This window comes from Micrasema longulum, unplaced genomic scaffold (genome assembly GCF_059751315.1).
Source record: "Micrasema longulum isolate JH-2025_06_02 unplaced genomic scaffold, ASM5975131v1 h1tg000248l, whole genome shotgun sequence".
NCBI lineage: Eukaryota > Metazoa > Arthropoda > Insecta > Trichoptera > Brachycentridae > Micrasema > Micrasema longulum.
The window spans coordinates 2099002-2122714 of record NW_028277453.1 but is presented as its reverse complement, the minus strand read 5'-3'; the positions used below and the strand labels follow the sequence as shown (position 1 = coordinate 2122714).

At 31.8% G+C, this 23713-nt stretch overlaps 1 protein-coding gene across 1 annotated transcript in view; it reads right to left on the bottom strand.

Moving 5' to 3' along the window:
• LOC148283338 (uncharacterized) overlaps window positions 1–23713 on the bottom strand; it is an 86214-nt gene that overhangs the window by 23027 nt on the left and 39474 nt on the right. Inside the window, exon 3 of the mRNA XM_088223670.1 lies at window positions 9436–9907. Within this exon, the coding sequence (XP_088079796.1) occupies window positions 9436–9563 (128 nt within the window). The 5' untranslated portion in view covers window positions 9564–9907. The remainder of the gene's footprint in view (window positions 1–9435; window positions 9908–23713) is intronic.

Sequence of the window (23713 nt, the reverse complement as noted above, 5' to 3'; positions counted from 1 at the left end):
GCGCCAGGTACTATGTGGAAGTAACATTCCCGCTTTATACCCATGCGCAGGTTTCAAGGCGTTACGTTTATCCAGTGTATTTTGAAAAGCGGAAGTGAGATTTATCGTCGTTTAAGGGCTGTTTACAGTGACGATAATGTTTGATAGGTCTACGGTATACCAATGGGTAGAAAAATTCGTGGTTGCGATCCTGGAAAAGCGATAATTGTTGATGAAACACACAGCGGACATCTGATCACTAGCACAGACGACAAACATCGCAAACTCGTCGACGATTTGATTCCAAATAACTGGCGAATCACTCAAAAGCGTATCGCAAACCATATTACCAAAGTTCAGTTCAGTTCAGTGTCGAAATACGGCGTTTATTGGCAAAAAAAAAGTATATACTTGGATACAAAATAAAACTAAATAAGTGTTTGACATGTAAAAATTGCAAGAAAATACTCTTAGAAGCTTCACTAGATACAAAAATACCTGTTCTGAAGCGACATTTATAATATATATACACCGCAAGACAAAAAAAAATACGAGTTTACCTGCTACCGCGCCCCTTGACTTTACTGAACCCTTTTTCTAAGAAATCCTTTATCGATACCTCTTTCTTTTGTTTAATAAATTAAGGACACTATGTGTCACCTTTCTACAATATTTACATTTTAAAATGTCTCAACAGTCTTGTTTTACCCGCGTTTGAGTGAACATAACACAACAATCATGGAAAGTGCAAAGCAAATGTCGATTGCGATAAAATCCAAAATAATCACATTGTCGCAAGAAAACATATCTAATTGTGAAATATCTCGTCGAGTTGGGTATTCAGAAGGTGCAGTGAGGTTTTTATTTAAAAAAATCCAAGAAACTGGATCCATAGAACGGAAAAAAGGAAGCGGACGGGGGCGCGTGACATCTGCCCGAGATGATCGCTTAATAAAAAAAATTGTTATGCGCGATCGATTTTTAACGGCACCTGAAATACACGCAGAGGTGCAGTCTACCAGCACATCAACATTTTCAGTAAAAACAGTGTCCAGGCGGCTGTTGGAGCATGGTTTCCAAGCACGGAGTCCCGCAAAGAAACCATTACTCACGGACAAAATGAAGAAGGCTAGACTGGATTGGGCGAAAGAGCACCAGAATTGGACCTTGGAGGATTGGCAAAATGTTGTTTTCTCTGATGAATCAAAATTCAACCTTTTTGGTCCAGACGGCAGAAAGATAGTTCGACGAAAACGTGGGGAAAGATATCATCCGTCGTGCGTCACTCGAACCGTTAAACATTCACCCTACGTGATGATTTGGGGGTGCATGACAGCATACGGTTTAGGACCTCTAAATTTTGTACAGGGTACGATGAATGCCATTCAGTACAAAAAAGTGTTAAAAAAACATATTATTCCAACAATCGAGGACATTACGCAGTATACCGCGGACCCAATTTTTCAGGACGATTCTGCGCCGTGCCATAGAGCCCGCACTGTGAGTACAAATATATATATTTTTAAATGCATTTTGTGACCACATGATAAATAATTTATTGTTTTTTTATAGATCAATGAATTCAAGGAGAAAATTGGCTTAAAATCGTTGACGTGGCCCGGGAATAGCCCTGATTTGAACCCGATAGAAAATTTATGGGCGATTATGAAAAAAAAAGTCGGGAAAAAAAAATCAAAAAACATTGAGGAATTAAAAAAAAACTTAATTCAAGTTTGGGAAGAAGAAATAACATCAGAAATTTTAGATTCGCTTTACGCTTCTCTAAATAATAGAATTTTACATGTTATAAAAAATAAAGGTGAATTCACTAAGTACTAAATATTTTTAAATGTTATAAATATGTTTAAATGTAAAATACTTTAATTTAAAATAAAGCGATAAGAACCTACTTCTTAAATATGAATTAAAAAATAACATGTCTTTTATTATTCCATCACAAACACTCGACCATAAATGAACCGTTATGGGTCTCTAAGGTTCGGGTAATCTGATACCTGATATATAATGGCAATTTCTAAGTACAATTCATGAGTAAGATTTTTTATTTTAACCTTGAAATAACGAGTAGTCATCACATATGTCAAACAATATAAAAAAAACTAATTAAATATCAAGAATAATTCATTATATGTCAATTTTAGTTTTTTTTGAGAACTCGTAAATTTATTTGTCTTGCGGTGTACTATATTTACACTATAATTATGTATAATAGTAATAATACTACATTATAATAAAAATGAAGAAATTACAAAAATAGAATACTAAAACATTTATTAAAAAGTTAACCATTTAAAAACAAAAAAAAAACATAAAATAAAAAATATATAACAAACTAATTTATTAAATGAATTTAAAATTAGTAAATAATTTTAAAAATTGGCAGCTAACAGCCTAAATTCCAAAAACTAAAACTAAATAAAGAGAAATACTTACATATTATAAAAATAGAAAGAATAAAAAATATAATTACAATCGAGTATGTCGTATTAGAGGCAGCCTGGCGCCAATAATCTTGCAACATGACAACGCTCGTCCACACACCTCGCGCGCAACTGAAGAAGCTTTGAGAAATCTGAATTTAAAACCGATTCCACACCCTCCTTACTCCCCCGATCTTGCGCCTTGCGATTTATATTTTTTTCCTCTACTCAAGAAAGACCTCAAGGGTAATTATTACACCTCTGACGGTGAGGTGTAGGCAGCTATCAAGTCCTGAATTCGAGAAAAGTAGGAAGAATTTTTCGGTGACGGGATGAAAAACCTTGTTGCACGTTGGGAGAGATGTGTTAGGCTAAACGGTGACTATGCTGAAATATAAATATACGATTTTAAAGGTTAAGAACTGTACTTATTGCTCGATCATGCTATTTGTTTTCGTTCGTGTTCTACAAGCAAGTGTGCATTACTTTTCAGCCTACAGGTTCACTGATGTTTATCGACATGGGTAGTAAGCTCAACGTTTCATGCTAAAATATAAATAAAATTATTTTACGTACATATATATATATATATATATAAATAAACGCGTAACACAGTCATTAAAACATGTCCAGCAAAGTTAATTACACAATTAAATCAAAAATCAAAACATTCCGTTTATTTTTATTTTTTAAATACAAATATTTGCGTCCTTATTTTTTACCCCAATATTTCAATTTTGAGGGCCATTTTCAGCGAGTTGTAAATAACTCACAATTAAAAAAATTAGAACCAAGTTGTGGTAGAACTGGGTGCGAACCTTAGCCCTCTGATCCGTGAGTCCGCGACCTAGCCACGGGACCACAACCCAGTTCAGTTTCAATTTCATGATAATGAATCGAATATTTGGCAATCTGGATGACTGGATTTCAGACCAACGGAGTTCTACCGAATATACCACACACGGGTCCGAAGTTCGAACCCCACTCTACCCCAACTTGATTTCCATTTTCGTATAGCGAGTTATTTACATCTCGTTAAAAATGGTCACCAAAATTGAAATATTTTGTTACGGGAAAATGAATGTATAAAATGTTTTCTTACACGCGGTAAAAAATTATCATCATCATTCCATTTCCGTACCTAATGGTGCATAGGGCACTGCATTGGTACAACAATCACAGCGTATCTTGATCATTTTTTGTTACATGAAGATAAGATGATCAGTCTTACGCATCAGGCACCAGTTTAGGGACTAAGAAATATTATTGTGTGAAAACAACTTTTTCAATAAATATTTCGTTTCGACCAGGTTGGGAATCGAACCCGAGACCTCTCGCATGGTAGGCAAGCGCGCTGACTATTAATTACACCACAAGGCCGAGGCGGTAAAAATTAAAGCATAATTATTATTTTTTGCTTAGTTTGATGGTCAATTAACAAATAAATAAAAAATATATCACTGAACTTCCTTATATCTATCATCAGAACTTAGTATTGAGCTGTAATGACTTTGGTTTAATTTATATTTACATCTGATAATGGATAATTCGGAATATCTGAAACCAGCTGTGTTCTAAAATCAAACTCGTGTGTGGTATTATAAACATATAAATATATATGGGTATATTTATAGAAATTATTTTTTCAAACATAATCTGTATAAACATATTGAAATTTTTTGAAGATATTTCTTGATAAAACTCCATAGTTAATGATTTAGATAAAATTATTTTAAAAACTTATATCAATAAAATTTCGGATATTTCGGTCAAAAACTTTCCCAAAAACTAAACGAAACGATCCTTTTTTATAAATTTAAACCTTGTAACAAATATTATAAAAGTTCAACATGCTGTTCACAATTTACTTGGGCGAAAGCGCTAGTTGGTCAAATTAAATAAAAGTTCAAATAAACCAATAAGTTTTATTGATAATTTTATCTCAATCATTAATCTGAATCTGTGTATGTCTATAATTAAAGATGGCAAAGAATAAATACCAACAGAATTATTGAGAATATTAAAGTTAACTATGCTAACAAATATCGGAAAATCACTTCTAGGTTACCATTTTAATGGGGCAAAAGTTTATAAAGTATACTGGTATTATTATTACTGTATTTTTTCTCTACAATTGTACTCGGAAATTTCATTTACATACGTTAATAATGTTGTGTCTAATATCGACTACTAAAATAAATATTTAAAAATATCCAAGAGGATATTTTGTAATACAGAAAACTAACTATTTTTCTTTAGATTTTCAAGTGAAAATTTATAAAAAAAATATTGTTGAATACACAGCGATCAACAAAATTTTCGATTTGGATAATTTATTGTTTGAAAACCCAACAGTAAATCTGTTCTTCGGCAAAATACCCAAAAACAAAAATAAACTTTTTTCGGTATTTTTTCGTGGGTTTTTTATGATATAGTCTAGAAATTTAGTCAACTTTTTTTCAACAATGTTTGAGTATGTCCAATTGCTTGCAGACTGGCTGGATTTTCTCCCTAGGGAGTTATTCATATTTAAATTGATTGCAACAGAGATGCCTAGACTTCCATATTACCTTCTCAATAATGTTTAATAAATTTAAACTTTTTTTTTTAATATTTCATATGTCTATCAATTTTTTTTTGTAGAATGAAAATATTATAATATACCAACGACACGTTCATAGACTACTGATTTTCTCAAATTGAACAGTTTGGGTAGGTGGGAAGAAATTGCCTTTGTATGTAAACTGTATAAGATTAATAAAAAATAAATAAATGATATTTAATATTTACAAATACTTTCTAATGCTAGAATTTGTTTTCGGATTTCTTATCTTTTCTCTAAATTGAATTTGTATCGAAATAGTTTTACTCGATTAATTATATTGTTGTTTTGCATGACTATTTTGGTTTTCGTTCGAATCCATTAATGGTAAATTAATAAATATTATGTAACTTTTTCGATAATGTTATTTCATATCAATAAAATAAATTCAACTTCTTGGGAGCAGTAAATACATCGTTAAACAATAAATAAGAAGAGAAAAACAGTTTTTTTTATAAAAATAATACATAAATTTATTCAGTTTTAGGATTTTTAAAAATAAGTACGTATGTTTTTTGTAATAAATGATAATTTAACTACGCAAATGATATTTTTATCGGATCAAATAAGAAAAAAGACTATCATTTTACAGTGGTTTAGAATCACAGGGGCCTATCACTGAAAAATAAAATAATAAAATGTTTTAATCGAAACTAAAAGCTGTATGTTTATATCACAAGTCGCTGGTAAAAGTGATAAAAGGATAACCAAAACTGAGCTTTAAAAATGTAGCTAGGCTGCTGAAATGCGGAACCCTGATATTAGAAATTATTAAAAAACTGTCAATACATTTATTTATGGATTGTATATACAAATAATTCTCAATTTTTTTTCCATAGATATATGTTATAATTATTATGCAAGAAAAAACAAGGAAAATATAAATTATTAATTTGAAATAAATAATTTAAAAAAAAAATACATCACAATTTGCAATTCTCATTTAAATTCACATAAACAGTCGGTTCTCGATTTTTGAACAATTCGCTTTTTCGCACATTTAAAACAATATGTTTTTTAGATTTTTTTTATCGATAATACAAAAAAATTATCGCTTCCATGCAGTCTCACCGCGGTCAAATACTGATAGCTACAATAATATAAACAAAAAACAACTTTGTTTTTAACCACTCATTTATATTTTTTCTGTCGGCTGGTTTAAAATCTACACAAGCTTCTTTATTGAGGTATACTTCTTAGCTATTGAGTCTAATCCTATTTTATTTTTAACAGATTAATTACTAAATATTATCGAAACATACGGAGCTGATGAGTCTTTTTGTCATGGTGCTCTTGGAAATTGTAAAGTGAGATGGATACAATCCTTAAAACTAAACAGGAGTGGACTATAGAACAGAACAGAACAGTGTTTATTTGGTTTTTATTTTTCCTTATTATAAATCGCTGTTTTAATTTCTAAGATTTCCAAGTTGCCTAATTTTGAAAATTAATTTTTACATTGAGAATTTTTAATCCAGTGTCTTTATTGAAATTGGGATTATATTATGTTAAATCAGATGGTTTGCGAATTCAGAAAAAATATTATTATTTAGGGAGCCTAAAAAATAGGTAGTTAAAAGTTAGTCGTTTATATTTATTTTATTATTAACCACAAAGTTATTGCTTCAAATATACATTTTATAGTGATAGCTGCGTTTAATTAAACGATACTGTATTAAGAAAATAATGAATCAGGCCAACAAGAAAACTGACAGGGAAGGTGTGCCTACACTAAGATAATTTCTGAAGAACTTTAATATATATGGAACGCAATAAGCAATATTGGAGACTTGCGGCGTGAAATAAAAAAGTCAACAATGAAAGGTTCCTGGAAACATTTATGCCCACAAATGAAGAGTGATTTTATAAACTCTTTGGAAACTCTGGAAACAATCATTGGTGAAATAGGTAGCCCAATGAATGAACTAAACTTGGAAGTCAACAACGAAGATATTAATGAGCTTATTGAATCTCACGCTTATTGAATACCCCTTTTAAATTAATACGTAATTAAGCAACAACTGGTAAATAAAATACACAATGAAAGTGAAGAAGAAGAAACTTATAAAATTGTCAAGACTTTTAATAGTATAATTAATAGTATAATTATACATTTTTACAATAATTTTTTTTTTTTTTTAAAAATCACTTGTTATATTTTTACTAAAACTAAAATCCCACCAAGCCAATTTTTGTAGCTTGTTGGTGAAGATTATATTTATACTAAATTAATAATATTATTTACATTAAAAAAAACAATGAATAACAGATAAAAATTAACAGCCGGAAAGATCAGAATAAACATGTTTATACAAATAATAATATATAAATTTATTTTTTAAATATAAGAAAATATATGAAAAATTAAATTTTTTACACCTAAGCTACTATTTAAATATAAACTCTTGATTTTACAATAAAAAATATATATAAAGCCTTCATTTTTTTACTATCGTGGAAGAATGTGATCCCAATGGAGAACGTGTATCTCAAGTACGTAGGGCGCTTGAGAAAGACACAACATGTTATAAAACCTTAACGAAAAAAGAAAAAAGGTACTAACCAAAAAAAGTACTAACTCTTGACAAATTACAAAAAAAAAACTTTGTGAAACGCGCCCCATTAACTTAACTACGTATATCGATGAATATAATTTTTAAATGCATTATTGATAATATTATTGCCTGTCATCTCGGGCGATAATTTGTGGGCATATAATATTTGCCTGCCATACCTAAACGAGACATTAACCCGACTCCTGGGGGACTGAGTCACCTTTTAAGTTGAGGACCTCAAATGAGGACTTAATATTAAAGGGTATGACGCGATCCCTTGCCCAGGGCTACGGGTGAAGACCTTAACGACTGTGATGGCGGAGAAGTGCATCAGTACAGCGGAATAGGCGGAAGGGGCACAAATCTTATCTCAAGCCACCCGGACATACTTCGGGCTATGGGCTGTTAGGAGACAGCGACGTCGGGCAGGACATTGTGTTGCGGACGGCAGCGGAGGAACACCAGACGGTGGCATCCTGAGCCCTAGTGAGCAAGAGGGGTTACCGGGTAACCGGCCGAAAAAAACGAACCAAACAACAAATCTCTTAGTCCGACGTGCAGACTGAAGACGAGGAGGGCTGGCCGCAAGTAAATAGGACATGCAGCCAGGAGGAAGAATGTATTATTGATAAGGAAGAAAAAAATACATTTTTTATGTTTTTTTTTACATCCCTCGACTTTAGAGCATTCTACATTCGCACACATTTTCAAGAACTAGTTACACGCTATAGTCGAGGGTCTACTGAACTCGCTTCTTAAAAGTGACGAAAAAAAATATTTAAGAAGCAAATATAGCATGTCTAGACATTACTGCATTGAAACACGCTCATAAAACGACGACCGGAACAAAATCTATATACCACCTCCAAAAACTATAGAGGTTTGGATGTTCAAAAATTTAAAAAATTGTAAATGTTAATGTGTGTAAAGAATGGCGAATAATAAATCCCTCAAATGCCTAGATTTCATTTTCGAATAATTTATTCGTTTCTAGCATAGTTTCTGTCTATAAATATGATGTTAATTTTTATTTAAAAAAACAAAGTTTACGTTTAAAACAGATATATATTAACAAAATAAAAATCTAAAATAGAAAAACCAAGTTTAATCAAGACAAAATTTGTTGCAACAGAGAGGGAAAACATTTTGGAGAAGGAAATATAGAAGTCTAGGTATTTACAGGGCTTTTGACTATCATAGGCTGGTTTTAACCAGCCAATGACAACTGGTCTATATTCCCTTCTCAACAATGTTTTCCCTCCCTGTTGCAACAAATTTAGATCTAAATAGGATTTTAATCTCCCTAGAGAGAAAATCCAGCCAATCTACAAACATTTGGACATACTCAAAACATTGTTGATTAATCAAGACAATTAGGCCGGGTTGTTTGATCATTAGCAATAGTTGAAAATCAAAAGTGATAGTCAAATTTGTTTTAAAACTATTCCTTTTTTCACACAAAACAGATTCTGTTTTTAAAATTGTTACAATTACTTTCGATGTTTTACTATTACTAAGGATCAATCAACCCGGCCCTAGAATAAAAAATAACATTAAAGTTTATACTTGACACGCATTCAATACAAAATCAATTAGCTACAACTGCAAACGATAGTTATCATAAGTTAAGAGGTAATAAATGCAAATAAAAACATAATAATTTGATCAAATTAATAGTTAATTTTACAACATCTCTCAATTGTAATTAGCAAGATTCATACCTTGTTTAAATTGGACATTCAAACAATTAAATCGAGAAATTTTCCAGAAAACACTCGACACTGATTTGAAATCTTCGATATATCCTCCATTTCCCGCGCGTATTGGAAAACTAAATCGAAATAGAATCGAACGCTACCTGTTCCAATCGTTGACTCTCTGCGAGACGCGCTGGTAGTCACTGCCATCTCTCGGCGGCCGGAGCAAGCTCTCCCTCTGACAGCTGCCATCTGGCGGTAAGGACGGGGAACGAGACCTCGACGCCATTTTCTTCCGCTCCACCAATCGCGATCAAGTTATCCCGCCTCCCATCGTTCGAGAACGTCGAACATGTCAACGCTTTCCCGCGCTTATGCGATTTGACAGCTCTTGCATATTTTGCTGTTGGATCGCGATAACTTCGATGTTTTCTTGCGTAGAATTAACGAGAGCCGACAGATTGCTATTTTCTTGTTTACCGCTTAATCTTGGCTGGAAATTATAATTTTGTAGTCGTGGGCATGGTTTAAGCGACGCAATTCGTTCATCTTATTGTTTTTCTTGTTTATTTACCTCCGAGATTGTTGTGGCTGGGTTGTTTTGACGCCCGCGTCCTCGCCACTTGAGGCTGTCTAGAACAAAGGAAAACAAATAATTAACTTTGATATTTATATATTAAGTAGGTAAATATTACATTTATCGTTATCTTAGGAAAATACACGACTACGTGACTAGCGAATAGATTTACACTTATCATTTCAAATGTATTGTGCAATAAACAATGCTTGATTAATTGCAACACCGTAGATACCTACTAGGTAAGTAAGAATAAAGAAAAACATTTAAAGATCCATCGGTAATCATAATATTATTATTTTATTTTATATGGTAATATAAAAAAAACCATACAATCTGCAGATATGTATCGATACATTTAGGTACGGATAGAATTACATTTGGCATTCAAGTGTGTTGCACAATAATATTTCTAGTACAAAATAAGTTGTACACTTAAAGTGTTATTCTTTTTATTATTATTTTTATTTTATTATTAGTGTACACGTACACGGCACAAATGCCTTTTATAAACAACACCTATACATTAAACAAGTGTTCTTTACAAAACTATACAATAATACAAAAACAATATAACACAGATTAAAAAAGATATTAATATATTGTACCATATTATTATACTCTACGATACATTATATTGAACATATTTATTTATTTATGACACTTTATATACATATACAATATATATACAAATAAGGGCGGTCATATTGCCTTAAGGCAATTTCCTCCTACCTACCCAAACCGTTCTGTTTGAGAAAATTGTAAATACATGGACATATTGAATCTTACAATTTTATACAAAAACTAAAAGTAAGGATTAACAAAAATAAATATGTATAAAAAAAATACTTGGATAAATAAAGATAACGCAGTAAATTAGGAATGGCAAAAATCATAAATCCTTCATTTGTTGGTATTATTGCAATGTCTTGGAATTGAATGCCCTAGGAATAGAATTAAGAACAGTCCAGAAACCGCAAACGCGCATCAAACAGAAGGCGACTAAACTACTCTTAAGGGAGTAGTTTCACGTTTTGACCCATTAGTTTCTTTGTAGACGTCGCTCGGCACCCGACTCCCGATTTGAATTCAACTATGCCGTGTCGTGTCGTTTTAAAGTGTAGAAATACTGCTGAGATCTTAAAGAAACAGGATGGGATTACATTTCATGTGTAATTAGCAAATGCATGTGTAAGTTACAAATGCATTATTTAAAAATTGAATTATTTTTCCATCTGTCAGATTGTCAAAGAAAACAAAATGGACATTTTGTTAGTGTTGCCAGGGTAGTCAAATTTTTTACGCTAATTTACTTATCATATATTATCAAACATGACATAAAAATATCCGCTTTTTGTAAAATAAAATTTGTTTCATTTTTCAAGTTAAAAGTTCATTAATTAAATTACTCCTATTAAATTACCCTTAACTTATCTACTCTGTTGTGTCAATCAATGTTTCCGCGTGTAAAATAAAATTTTAAAGAACTTTTTAAAAAATATAATTATGTTACTATTTATGATTATATTTTTCGCGATCTGGTAACATTACGCGGCGACTTTACGCATGCGCGCGGTGAGAGTGAGATAAAGCGGGGAGTTTTTTCGACACAGTCCGATGTATTCAAATATGATTCTACGCTCCTTCTGGCCTGTTCTTAATTCTGTGGCCCTGGGTATAATACAAACCGCAAGAGTTCACAACATTTTTTTTTCAACACAAGTAGAAGCCTACTCTACTTTCTACCTTTCCACCCTGCTCTCCGTTAATGCCTCCTACGAAGGCATTAATCCCCGTGCGTGGCGTCGTTTTTATAGGTACGTCCATCTCATTTTTAACAAAAACTGTACAATTATTTTTATATACGGAAATTAAACGGAAAACTACGCCTAATAGATCGCAAATCTGATAAAATATAGGTATCACTCAAAATAATCTGATTTTGACATAGTGATAGAAATGCTAATTTAAGGATATTTTATGTTCATTCATACAAATAATTGATATGTACAATAGGGAAATATCACTTTTTTTAAAAACATTTTTAAAGTACCTAACGGGTCTATAAAATAATGTCGAATCAAGAAAAAATGATATATTTTGTTGCCCTTTAATAATAAAGAATATTTTTATGTTTTTTTTTTGTATTCTATGTTTCTTTTTTTAAATACTATGAAATAAAAAAAGTACCTTATAATCTTTTACGTAATATTATCTTTCTTATATGACACAAAAATATTATACATTTGTATTTATTGCAGGAGCGAAAATTCATAAACATTTCTTGTATACCCGCAAACAGACCATGCCTTTGAGAGATTTTTTGTTTACTATTTTTACTGTTAATATGTATTTCATTGCTATGTAATTATCCTTTATTTTTTATAATACTTATAAGTAAAAAAAAAACAAATGTTTAAAAAAAAAAAAAAAAAGACGGACCGATGTGGCGTTTTATCCTCTCTGCCTACCCCGACGGAGAAACGGCGTGATGGTTTGTTTGTTTGCTTGAAGGTGGTATATATTTTTTAGACAAATCTAATATTTTGATACTATGATTTGTCAAGTATATAACATACGAGAGTATCTCACATCGACAGTACTTTAAGGTAGGCATTGGCAACCATTTTCTCGTCTGGACCAGATTGCCAATTTGCTTCCGAGTTGCGGGCCGGAATATCAAAATAACCACCCAAACATGCAAAACATGCAGATATCAAAGTTATCAGATGCAATGTGTACTATGTAGCTACACATCACCGAGAAGGGAGAGTTAAAGGGTAAATAGAATGAAAAAAAAGGATATAAAAAATAAACATGATTTAAAACTTTATTTTAGCTTTTTGCTTGACTGAAAATTCTGCTTTTTGAAGTTATTACTCTATTGGAAATGCGACGCGTGAAATTATATGAAATCGCAACACAAGGTTAGAGAAAATGCACCTTGCGAACGGAATATTTTGCAGTGGAAGAACCTATTTTATGACATTATTATTGTGTTAAGTACATATTTATTATAACTGTTTATCAACCTCGAGAATGTTGAATCCAGCTCGATATACAATATATGTACGAGTATATACCTTACGCCATCTCAGAAATCATAATCTGTTATAATATTATATATTATATTTTCTCAGAAATCTTCCGAAGCGCTCTGCTGTCGGCTTCTATGCAAAACAAACAAATATACAGAGAACTATGCAAATAAGCCACTGTATTTACAATGACCCGTTTTCGCGGGAATTTAAAATTATAAATTTAAAAATAGTTTTAATGATAAAAATAAGCACAAAAATATATATTATTTTTACTCGGCAGTATTTCCTAGACCCATTTTAATTTAAAACTGTAAAAAAGTGATCATTTCCTATTTCCTATGTTGAAATAGAGCGATCTCTTAATCCGTCTTCATTAGAGAAACGTAGAACGTAGATAGACCTTATATCATATGCATAATAATATGTAGAATCGGGTTGTGGTCCCGTGGCTAGTGTTGCGGACTCACGGATCTGAGGTCCGAGGTTCAAACCCCACTCTACCCCAACTTGATTCCCATTTTCTAATAGTGAGTTATTTACAACTCGTTGAAAATGACTCCAAAAATCGAAATATTTCGGTAAATAATAAGAACGCAAATATTTCCATAAAAAAAAAATATATATTTATTATTTGCATTTTCAAAATACTTAATCATATTTTCTGTTGCAATCAATCTCTTTTTATGTACGCAACCGTGTCACCTGAAGTCGAAATTTGCTATTTAATAAATTTCTTACACGCGGTAAAAATAAGAACAATAATTATTCGGCAAAGTTTCTTGAAAATTTATGAAAACAATATTTTTAAATATTTCAATAAAAACTAACTATTTTTAACGACGTCGCTAGTTCATATAAATTAACTGAGGATAAGAGAGTTGTGTAAGATTTCCGGTGCACTTACCGTCAACGGACCAATCGGCAAAACTAAACGAGAAGAAACGGAAGAGAATTTGAGACGTCACACGCGGATTAATTTCAGAAAAACGAAACTTTAAAAAATCATAGCGCTGATGTAACGATACATAATTTATTTTGTTTAAATATCCTAAGATTAATAGAATAGTATATTAACAAATAAAAAAATAATTAATTAATTAAACGACACGATCGTACGAGTACCGTTTTCAAATATGTAGACTTAAGGAACTTCATTTTAATTTATTTTTTTAAGCCAACCAACAGGATTTAGTTAGCCCTAATAGATTGACATTTATGTTAATCTATATTAATCTAAACATTCTTAAAATCTACTTAAATTAACAAAGTGTATAATTAACAAAAGGTATGTCTATAGCATAATTTAGGTGGAAATGGCAAGTGTGACATCGCGAGTCAGAAGAGACAACACAGCTTGCTTCTTAAATGCCTGCCTTTCCTGTAGAAACACATCGACAGTGCCGTTTAGTGAGATTTCGTTCACTGTTCTGAGGATCCTTGGCAGAGGGGAAAAGAATCCGATGTTAGTTTTATAATTCACCACAGCAAAGACATGATCGGTACGCAAGTTACGGCGAGGTACATTAAGGTTTATCTGAGTAAGAATATCATGGCCCTATACAGTTAGATATTAATTTGTGCAAGAATATCAAACCAGCTTCAATTCTTCTGAATTCTAAACTAAAGATATGAAAGTACTCTAGACGATCATAATACTTGATTATGAAAGTATTTGATCTGATTCAAACTATTAACGATTTTAAATTTTTACGTTGCACCGATTTAATCCGCGTTATATGAATATTATAATTAGGAGACCATATTATAGAATTAAATTCAAGCTAACTACGAACAAATGATATATACAATGTAATTGGAATTTTCTGGCTTTTGAATGGCTTAGATATTCGCAAAATAAATCCACAGATTTTGGACGCTTTCTTTGAAATGTGGTCAATGTGATGGTTGAATTTAAGTTTGTTATCAAAAAGTATCCCAAGATCTCGAATTGTCTAAACGTTTATTAAAATTGTGTTGTCGAGTGAATAATAAACTTTTGTCCATAATAAAAAAAAAAGCTTTGGGGGTTAAAAATCGATTTTTTTTAATGCGCCGGGTGCAATTTTATTAATGTAAAACTGGCTCTAAGACGCGACTGGTTATATATATATATATAGTTGGATACTTTATATAGCGCCATTTTTGTGAAAATCACCTCAAGGGCGCTGTACAATTAATAAATATCCCAGTACGTCTTGCAGCTACAGAGCGCATGGACGGTTGGGATTCTAGTTCCTCGTTTTCAATTAAGATCAATAAAAAAATATAACAGATAGGAGCTAGATTACAGGACGTCTTGCAGCTACAGAGCGCATAGACAGTTAGAAATTTAGCCCCCATTTACACATTTTAAAAATTGACAAATAAATTTAGTGTATTAATGATACTAAAAAAAATAAAAAAAAATATGAATAATAAAAAGGAGTAAGATTACAACACGTCTTGCAGCTACTAAGCGCATAGACGATTGGAATTCTAGACCCCATTTATAAAATTTAGGTATTTTTAAGTTGGTATATGAAAGCTAGATAACCAGTCATCGTGCAGCTACAAAGCGCATGGACGAGTGGAATTCCAGCAAAGTTAGAATGATATCAATAAATTTATAAAAAATAGAGCATAGTAGTAAGTTTGTCAAGTGTTCATGCCAAGAACTAAGCAATAAAAAACTAAATAAATAAAGCACTGTATCAACTCCATGGTTAACAAAGGGAGATAGATGTCCGAAGAGAATCTTTTGTAGACAGTAGGTAGATATCGTCACCATGTGGTCCACTAGGCTGCTGGAGAATTTCTGGAAACGCACGTGCGTAGACTGGGGGATTATGCCTATTGTTCCAACGACTTGGTGTCCATTTTGGTCCGTATTATTTCATTTTATGAGACGCAACATTCCTGTTCAATTCACATTTTTAAATGAATATTTTTTTTGTATAAGTTAGTTATAGAAGTTTGATTTATCATTTTGTATGTTATTAGAAGGCAGATGTTTGAAATTTTATGTATGTGGTGCATAAGGTATTGCATCGGTACCTGACCGCAGCGTGTAATAATACAAATGTTATTCATGTTAATGCCTCCGTAAGCGAAGGGATGGCAGCCTCGTGACCAGCTGAAATTTAAATCGTATCACGATTCTACATTCCAATCTGCGTTATCTCTATATCTGTGGTAGTCATAATGCCGAATTTTTAACAATAAGTAAGCTGAATTATTTTGAGATTGTCCAAATGTTTGCAGACAAAAGACTGGATTTCACCCCTTAGGAATGTTACACAGTGTGTAAAGTGGCCACTTAAACCAGTCAACGACAGGACATAAGCCCTGTAAATGCCGAGACTTCCATTTTACCTTCTCTAAAATGTTCTCCATCTATGCTTTAATTTTTTAATCTTAAACACTCCCTAGGGGGTGAAATCCAGTCTTTTGTCTACAAACATTGAGACAATCTCAAAATATTGTAATAAAACCAACTGGTTCAAGAAAAAGGTTACATTGTTTTCAGGCGTTGCCTAGTATGTGAAATAATTTGATCAAATTAATCTCTTCACAACAATAAAGGTTTCAGCTCTTTAACTTCACTAAAATAAACAGATGGAAGAATCTAAGAAATATGGAATTAAACACGGGCAAAATGATGAATGTTACTCAGTGCGTAAAGTGGCCACTTAAACTAGCTAACGACAGATCATAAGCCCTGTAAGTGCCAATACTTCCATATTCCCTTCTCTAAAATGTTCTCCATCTCTTTTGTTATTTGTTAATAAGTAAGGTTTGGGTGATAAATATATCGATTAATTTATAATCGGTGATGAAATGAAAAAAAAAAACTGTTTCGTCGTGATCGTAGAACAACGACGGATGTGCGAAAAATGCGTCATTGACTTTCTTTTTTATGATTTTTTTAACAACGCTGTAATGGAACCAATGAATGAAAAGTGGTTATATAAAAATATTTGTTTTTAGTTATTTCGCCTAAACACTAGACACATTTAAGAATGGAAGTAATATGGATGTTCAAACATAGGCAGAATTGTAAATGTTACAAAAGTGTATAGTGGCCACTTGAATCAGCCAATGACAGGTCATAGGCCCTGACTTCCATATCGCCTTCTCAAACCAGGTTCTTCATCTCTGTCAAAACATATATTATTAATATGATTTATAATACAATTATATAAGATTTATAATACAAATATAAATACAATTTGATACAATACAAAAAAAAAACACATGTAAAAAAAAAAATGGTCCTGCCTAAAGACAGGAATTTCTTTGCAAGTCGGGAGTCGGGACCTTAAACAAAAAACCTCTTTTTATTTTAAATCAGAAAAAAAAATTGATTCTTGATGACTTCCTACAGAGGCGGACACTTAAATTAAATTTGCATATTTGTTTCATAAAGTAGGTATGGTAAAAAGTACAATAAAACTCCATTTATCCGGATTAGTGAGTGCCAGATTTTCTTACTTTTGAAATAATATAGCGAATTTGAACCACATTAAAAACATTTAACATATACAGCAAAATTAATTGCACAATTGAAATAAAAATAAACTTTTTTTTATTTCTTGATACCGATTTGGATATTTGGCAATCCGGAAGACTAGAGTTCGGATAAACGGAGTGCTACTGTAACAACAAAATAACTAGACGAATTGCGTATTTCACATAGGAGCAATAAAATAAAAATAACCTAACATACAAGTTAAAGAAATTGGAATTTTTTTAAAAATTGAAACATAAAAAAGTAGTTCGTTAACTGTTAGACTTTTTGGATTATTTGCTCAATTTGCTTCACTATATTTAATCTTGTGTGGACAATGCTGTATGGACGCTAATGTGCAAATTATGTTAGCTAAAAATATTTACAAAGCACATTCTTGAGATATTGTCACAAGCACATTGCATTGTGGAATTTCACATGACACACTGTCATCATATTAATACACTTACGCATTATATTTCAGTAAATATTGTTTAGTTTAAAAATAATATTAAAAAACGTTAACTTTGCGAATCTCCGTGTTAAATAATATAACTTTGTATTTAGTTTATTTAAAATCAAATAAATTTAACATGTCGGTTTCGGAACATGACTGTTTGTGGCAGAACAAGGCTTTTAGCGGATGATAAAAAACAGATGATTAAACGTCAAACGAATACGAACACGTAAACTTAATTAAGAAAATTTTCATTTAGACCATCATTATTATTATAACAAGAGCAAAATAACAGAGAGGCTACTCGATCAAAAGTTTATATTTGAATAGTAGCTTATGTCTAAATATTTTAATTTTACATATATTTTCTTGTATTTTAAAATAAATAATTTACTGGGACCCATCACAATATATCTACAAAGGTCGCAGTGACATCAGGAGCTTGTTTGGCACTTATCCGCATTTATACAAATAAGAATAACTATAGTTTCATGACAATTTTAATTTTTAAAAATCCGTCTCGTTGTTTAATAGGCAGCACGTTTGCCTACCACGCAAGAGGTCTCAAGTTCGACTCCAGGCGTGTTTTTTTTCCAAAACAAAAATATGATAGCCGACTCACATTGGCATAGAACACAACATCTTTTTTAAAGGCACTGTAAATTTTAATATCGTGAGTTAAATTAAAATCTAATTGTAAATATACCTACATTTAAAATTTAAAAAACAAAGATGTGCTTTGCATATTTTATAATAAAATCAAAATATTTTAAATGTGTATTCAAACTCGAATATTTAATAGTAACTGAACTGGCACCGAAGCGTAAGACTTATGATCTTACAACAATGTTTTGAGCCCGTCCAAACTCTTGCAGACAAGGACTGGATTCACCCCCAGGGAGCTGTTTATATTAACATATGTCAACAGAGATGAAGAACTTTTTAGAGAAGGGAATGTAGAAGACTAGGCATCCACAGGGCGTACGGCCTGTCATTGGCTGGTTTAAGTGGCCACTTTACACACTTTCTTCTCTTCTCCTTCTGTAAAGAGTTTTTCATATCTGATGTAAATATTAACAGCTCCCTGGGGGTTGAATCCAGTCCTTGTCTGCAAGAGTTTGGACGGGCTCAAAACACTTGATAAATCCACCTGGTTCAAGAAGCATAAAAATTAAATAATATTTTCAGGCGTTGCCTAATATGTAGATGGAATAAATCAATCATATGAATCTCACCCGCAACAATAAAGGTTTCAGCTCTTTAACTTCACTAATGTCAGCAGATGGAAGAATTCAAGGAATATAAATGTTCAAATATAGGCAGAATGGTGAATGTTACACAGTGTGTAAAGAGGCCACTTAAACCAGCCAATGACGGGTTATAAGCTCTGTGGATGCCTAGTCTTCTGTATTCCCTTCTCTTAAGAGTTCTTCACCTCTGTTGTAATATGTTAATCATCTTACCTCAAAGCAGTGCCTTAGCACCATTGCATGCGAAAAGAAAATGTTGATGAATGATAAAATACACAAATGTTCCTATTTGCGGAGCGTTAACTCAATTGGAAGATGGCAAAACATGACGTGTCATTTTTTTATAAATTTTGAAGAACTTTGATGGGCTCTGAAAAATCAGAATTTTAGTTTTAAAGTCTAATTTTAGTATCAGTAGATGCATTGAACATTTGTTAATGCGTGTTTTTTTTTCACGAAAAAACGTTGTTTTTTTTTTTGAAAACTGGAAGGACAATAAGCCGATACTCTTCCGATCGCTATTACCTTTATTAGCTGCAAAAAATGCAGATTTCATGTCTACATCACAATACTTGCCTGAAATCCACAGAAGTTTTTAAGAAAACCTACCGGCTCAGTAAATGTATGGAATACCGTGGAAAAACGTTGCAAAAGGCCGCACAAGCAACGATATTCCACATTTTATTTTTTTTATGTCGATAATTTTTTTAATTAAAGCAGTTTTTTTATTTTATTTTTTACATGTAGACTTGTTTTTTTCCAAGTAATATCAAATTGTAGTAAATCGTGTGTCTAATAAAAAAAATTAAAAAACGTTTTTTATTGTTCCTGAAAAATCTTGTTTTTCTTGTTAACAACGTTATTCCGGCAAAACATTCAATTATATATCTCGGCGGCCTCCGTGGTGTAGTGGTCAAGACGCACGGAAGGTTCCGGGTTCGATTCCCGGTGAGAACACAAAAATTAAAATGTGATTTTTCTCAAGCCTGGGTGTTATGTGATGTGATCCGCCACTGTAATTGGGCCTCCTGGCCTGTTGTGGTGCAAAAAAATAATAAATTATATTAATCTCAAGAGGCCTAAAAAGGCATATTTATTTTTAGGCACCTATCAACAGAATCAATGGGCTTGTTGCATAAAAAAACCGTAACATTTTTGTGAAAATAGGTTGCTCTATTTTTATATAACTTTTTTCGTGAAATTAATCGTACCAATTTTGACGAACACTAGATAATTTTACTTTTAAAATGAAACGATAGGTTGTTTGACTTTTCAAGAAGCATAACCTAATTACGGTGGACGTATATTTGTCAACCAGTTGTTTGAAGATAAACATCAGAAATAAATACAACTTTCGTGTTTTCTTGACAACTATCGGGGCGCGAGAGAAAGTATCAAAGCTCATTTGTTAAACAAAATAATAGCTCCTAGTTATAGTCTATTGTTGTTGCGACAAATGAACCAGTTATAAAGGCACACTAACTCATAAACCACTTGGTATAATGAGCCATGAAGGTGGGGCATTGCAAAGATCACTACTTTTGCAATTGTCGAATAGAATATTGTACTTCGCTTTGAGTCCCTTGATTTGTTATTTATTTATGACCAAAGCCAATTACCTACACTTAAAAATATGTACATGTCCTTCAGGGGTGTGCGCTGAGGTTTTCGATTAAGGAAAATATGTGCCGACTACAAATACAGTCATTCGAATTAAGCGCTTTGAAATAAACAAAAATTCATTTTCTTGCCATAACTTCAGCACAAAAGGTTTATACACGGTTTTTAAAGGCAATATCACGAAACTTCAGAGGAACATTCCTCAAGTTTTAAAAAAAAAATCCTAATATTTTTTTTACAAAAAGTGATTTAAAAAAAAAAAACATTTTTTTTTATCATCTCAAAATACAGTAAATCTTTAATTTCTCGGACTAGCATCCCTTTCGCAAACCCCTACTTCTCCTGAACAAAAAAAGAGATAAAAATGTATTTGACCAACGAAGCGATACGCACCAGGCGCGGAAAAGTGAAGCAGCTGGGTAGGATAGGGGAAGGGGTTTGTGGAGGGACTGCTAGTTCGATAAATTAAAGATTTACTACATTTTGAGATCTTTTTTTTTTTTAAATGATTTTTTGGAAAAAAATTACTTGGATTTTTTTTAAAGCTTAACATGAGGAAGGTTCCTCTGAATTTTCGCGGTCTGGCCCCGAAAAACCATGTATAAGGGTTGTATCAACCGATTTAAGTGCTAAATTTGTTTTAAAACAGTCACAATATACGAAAAATAAACATGTATTGGTTTGTTAGAATTGTTTCCGCATAGCTACTAATGATCTCGATTTGCGCATACGCAGACTTGTGAATTAAATAATGGGCAACTGCGTCACAGGAACCAACAGACTTACGCAATTTCTTAGTACAGAATAATACGGTGCGCAGTGAATTTTACTTCAGTCCGCGCACAACTTTGCAGGCGAAATATTGTGTGTGGGCAGGGCTTGTCGCAATTTTTGTGAAGTTATTTATTGTAGTTACTAAAACGATTCAATAGTAACTTACAGCTGATTTTATTGTATAAAATTTAGGTACTGACTTTTTAGAAGTCATTTTTTTAGGAAAGCATTGGTTCGATCCAATATATGAACGGACCACGTATGATGTACAACATTATATAAAGAAACATTACAAACGAAATAAACATTTCAGCAAATTACAGAACGCGAACTTAGAAAACAAAGATCGCCAAATGGTGATCTTCAAATATATATTTAATTACTGTAAATAAAGACATTCATTTACAAATCACATTTTTTTACTAAATGTTAAGTCTCTCCTACTTGTGTAGATTATTTGGCCATGTTTTGACTACCATAACTTAGCTGTCTTAGCGGGGAATAAATCAGAAACTGTTCCCCTATTTGTTTTATTACGAATTTATTCCTCCAATCGTCTAGCACCCATTTACAAAACTTTGAACCTAGATTTATATCTTAATTTATTCAGTCTAAATTAATTTACAGTTTACACATTCACGAAGTTATTATGGTCCTTTAGGCTATGTCCGTGTTAAGCCATAATAATTAACAGGGAAAAATTTAGTAAATTAAAATAAATAATTACATGTTACACAATGACAATGCAAAAAAATAACATTAAATCCTTTTTTGAAATCTAATAAAATAGCAATCAAACAAAGTTACAATATAAATTTTAAAATGTTACTACTGAGAAAGTGGATGAAATGAAGTATTTGGGTATAATATTACACTCGAAATTAACTATGAATGCAAACTTTGAGCATGTTTAAAAAAATATTATTTCTCGGTTGATTAAACAATAAATTAGATAGAAATACTGCAGAATTCATTAATAAATGTATAATTATTCCACAAACACATTTAATTATGTACCTACCGACTTTTATTTCGTATTTAATATTTAATTTTGTGTATCTTTAAAGCATAATGTCATTCGATTCTTAAAAAACTAAAAATATATCGTTGTTTGTTACATAAGTACGTACATTTTTTTTTCTACTGTAAAAGAGAAATAGTTGAGTTTTTATTATTGACTCATATATTAAAATTTTCAGACCATTTCCTAAAGTCGTTAATAACTCGTGCTGGAAAAAATTAAATCGAGTGGTAGAGAGGGATTTGAACCTGGGACATTTGGTTCGTGAGTCCACGGTTTTTGTACTAACTATTAGATATTGTTTTATAATAGCACATATTAACTTTTATAACATAGAACGCTTGAATTTAAATTTTATACATGTCCTGTAAAAGCCCCCTAGCGTATATAGATAATAAATAAAATTAATAATAAATAATCTAGAAAACAGAAAAGCAAATTAATATCATATTAAATAATTATAAAAAAAGATGTCAGTCAGTCAATATATAAAAATATTACCATAATATAAATTTTTCATCGTTAAAAAAATCATCCAATACACATAATAATAAAAGCATTACATTAAATTAATAGGAAATAACAAATGTAATTATTGTAATATGTAGTTATTAAAATATGATTCATTTAAAAATCATAAATTAAAGTTATCACGTCTTCTTCTTCACGTGTCATGTCGGGTCCCCCCGACGTTGACGATAACTTGGGAGAAAGCTTCCTTATCCTGAGCAGTGCGAAACAGCTCCTCCACAGTTCTAATCCAGGTCCATGCTCGGATGTTTGGAAGCCAGGAAAGCTGTTTTAAAGTAATCACTAAACTAACGAAATAATAGTTTATACGATATTTATTAATAAAAGAAAACATTAAAATATTTATATGAAAGGAAATAAATAAGAAAAGCAATAATTAAGGATGTAATAAATTGTCGAATACGATGAATTGATGAGAGCATCGTCACATGTTGGCTTTGGGTGTATTGGTCAGCGCGTTTGCCTACCATGCAAGAGGTCTCGGGTTCGATTCCCGACATGGTTGACATAAAATATTGATTAAAACCGGTGTTTTTACACTAGAATATTTCATAGTCCCTGGATTGGCACCTGAAGCGTAAGATTGGTAATCTTACCTTCATGTAACAAAATGATCAAAGTACACTGCAATAGGTGTACCAATGCAGTACCCTATGCACCATTAGGCGCGGAAAGGAAATGA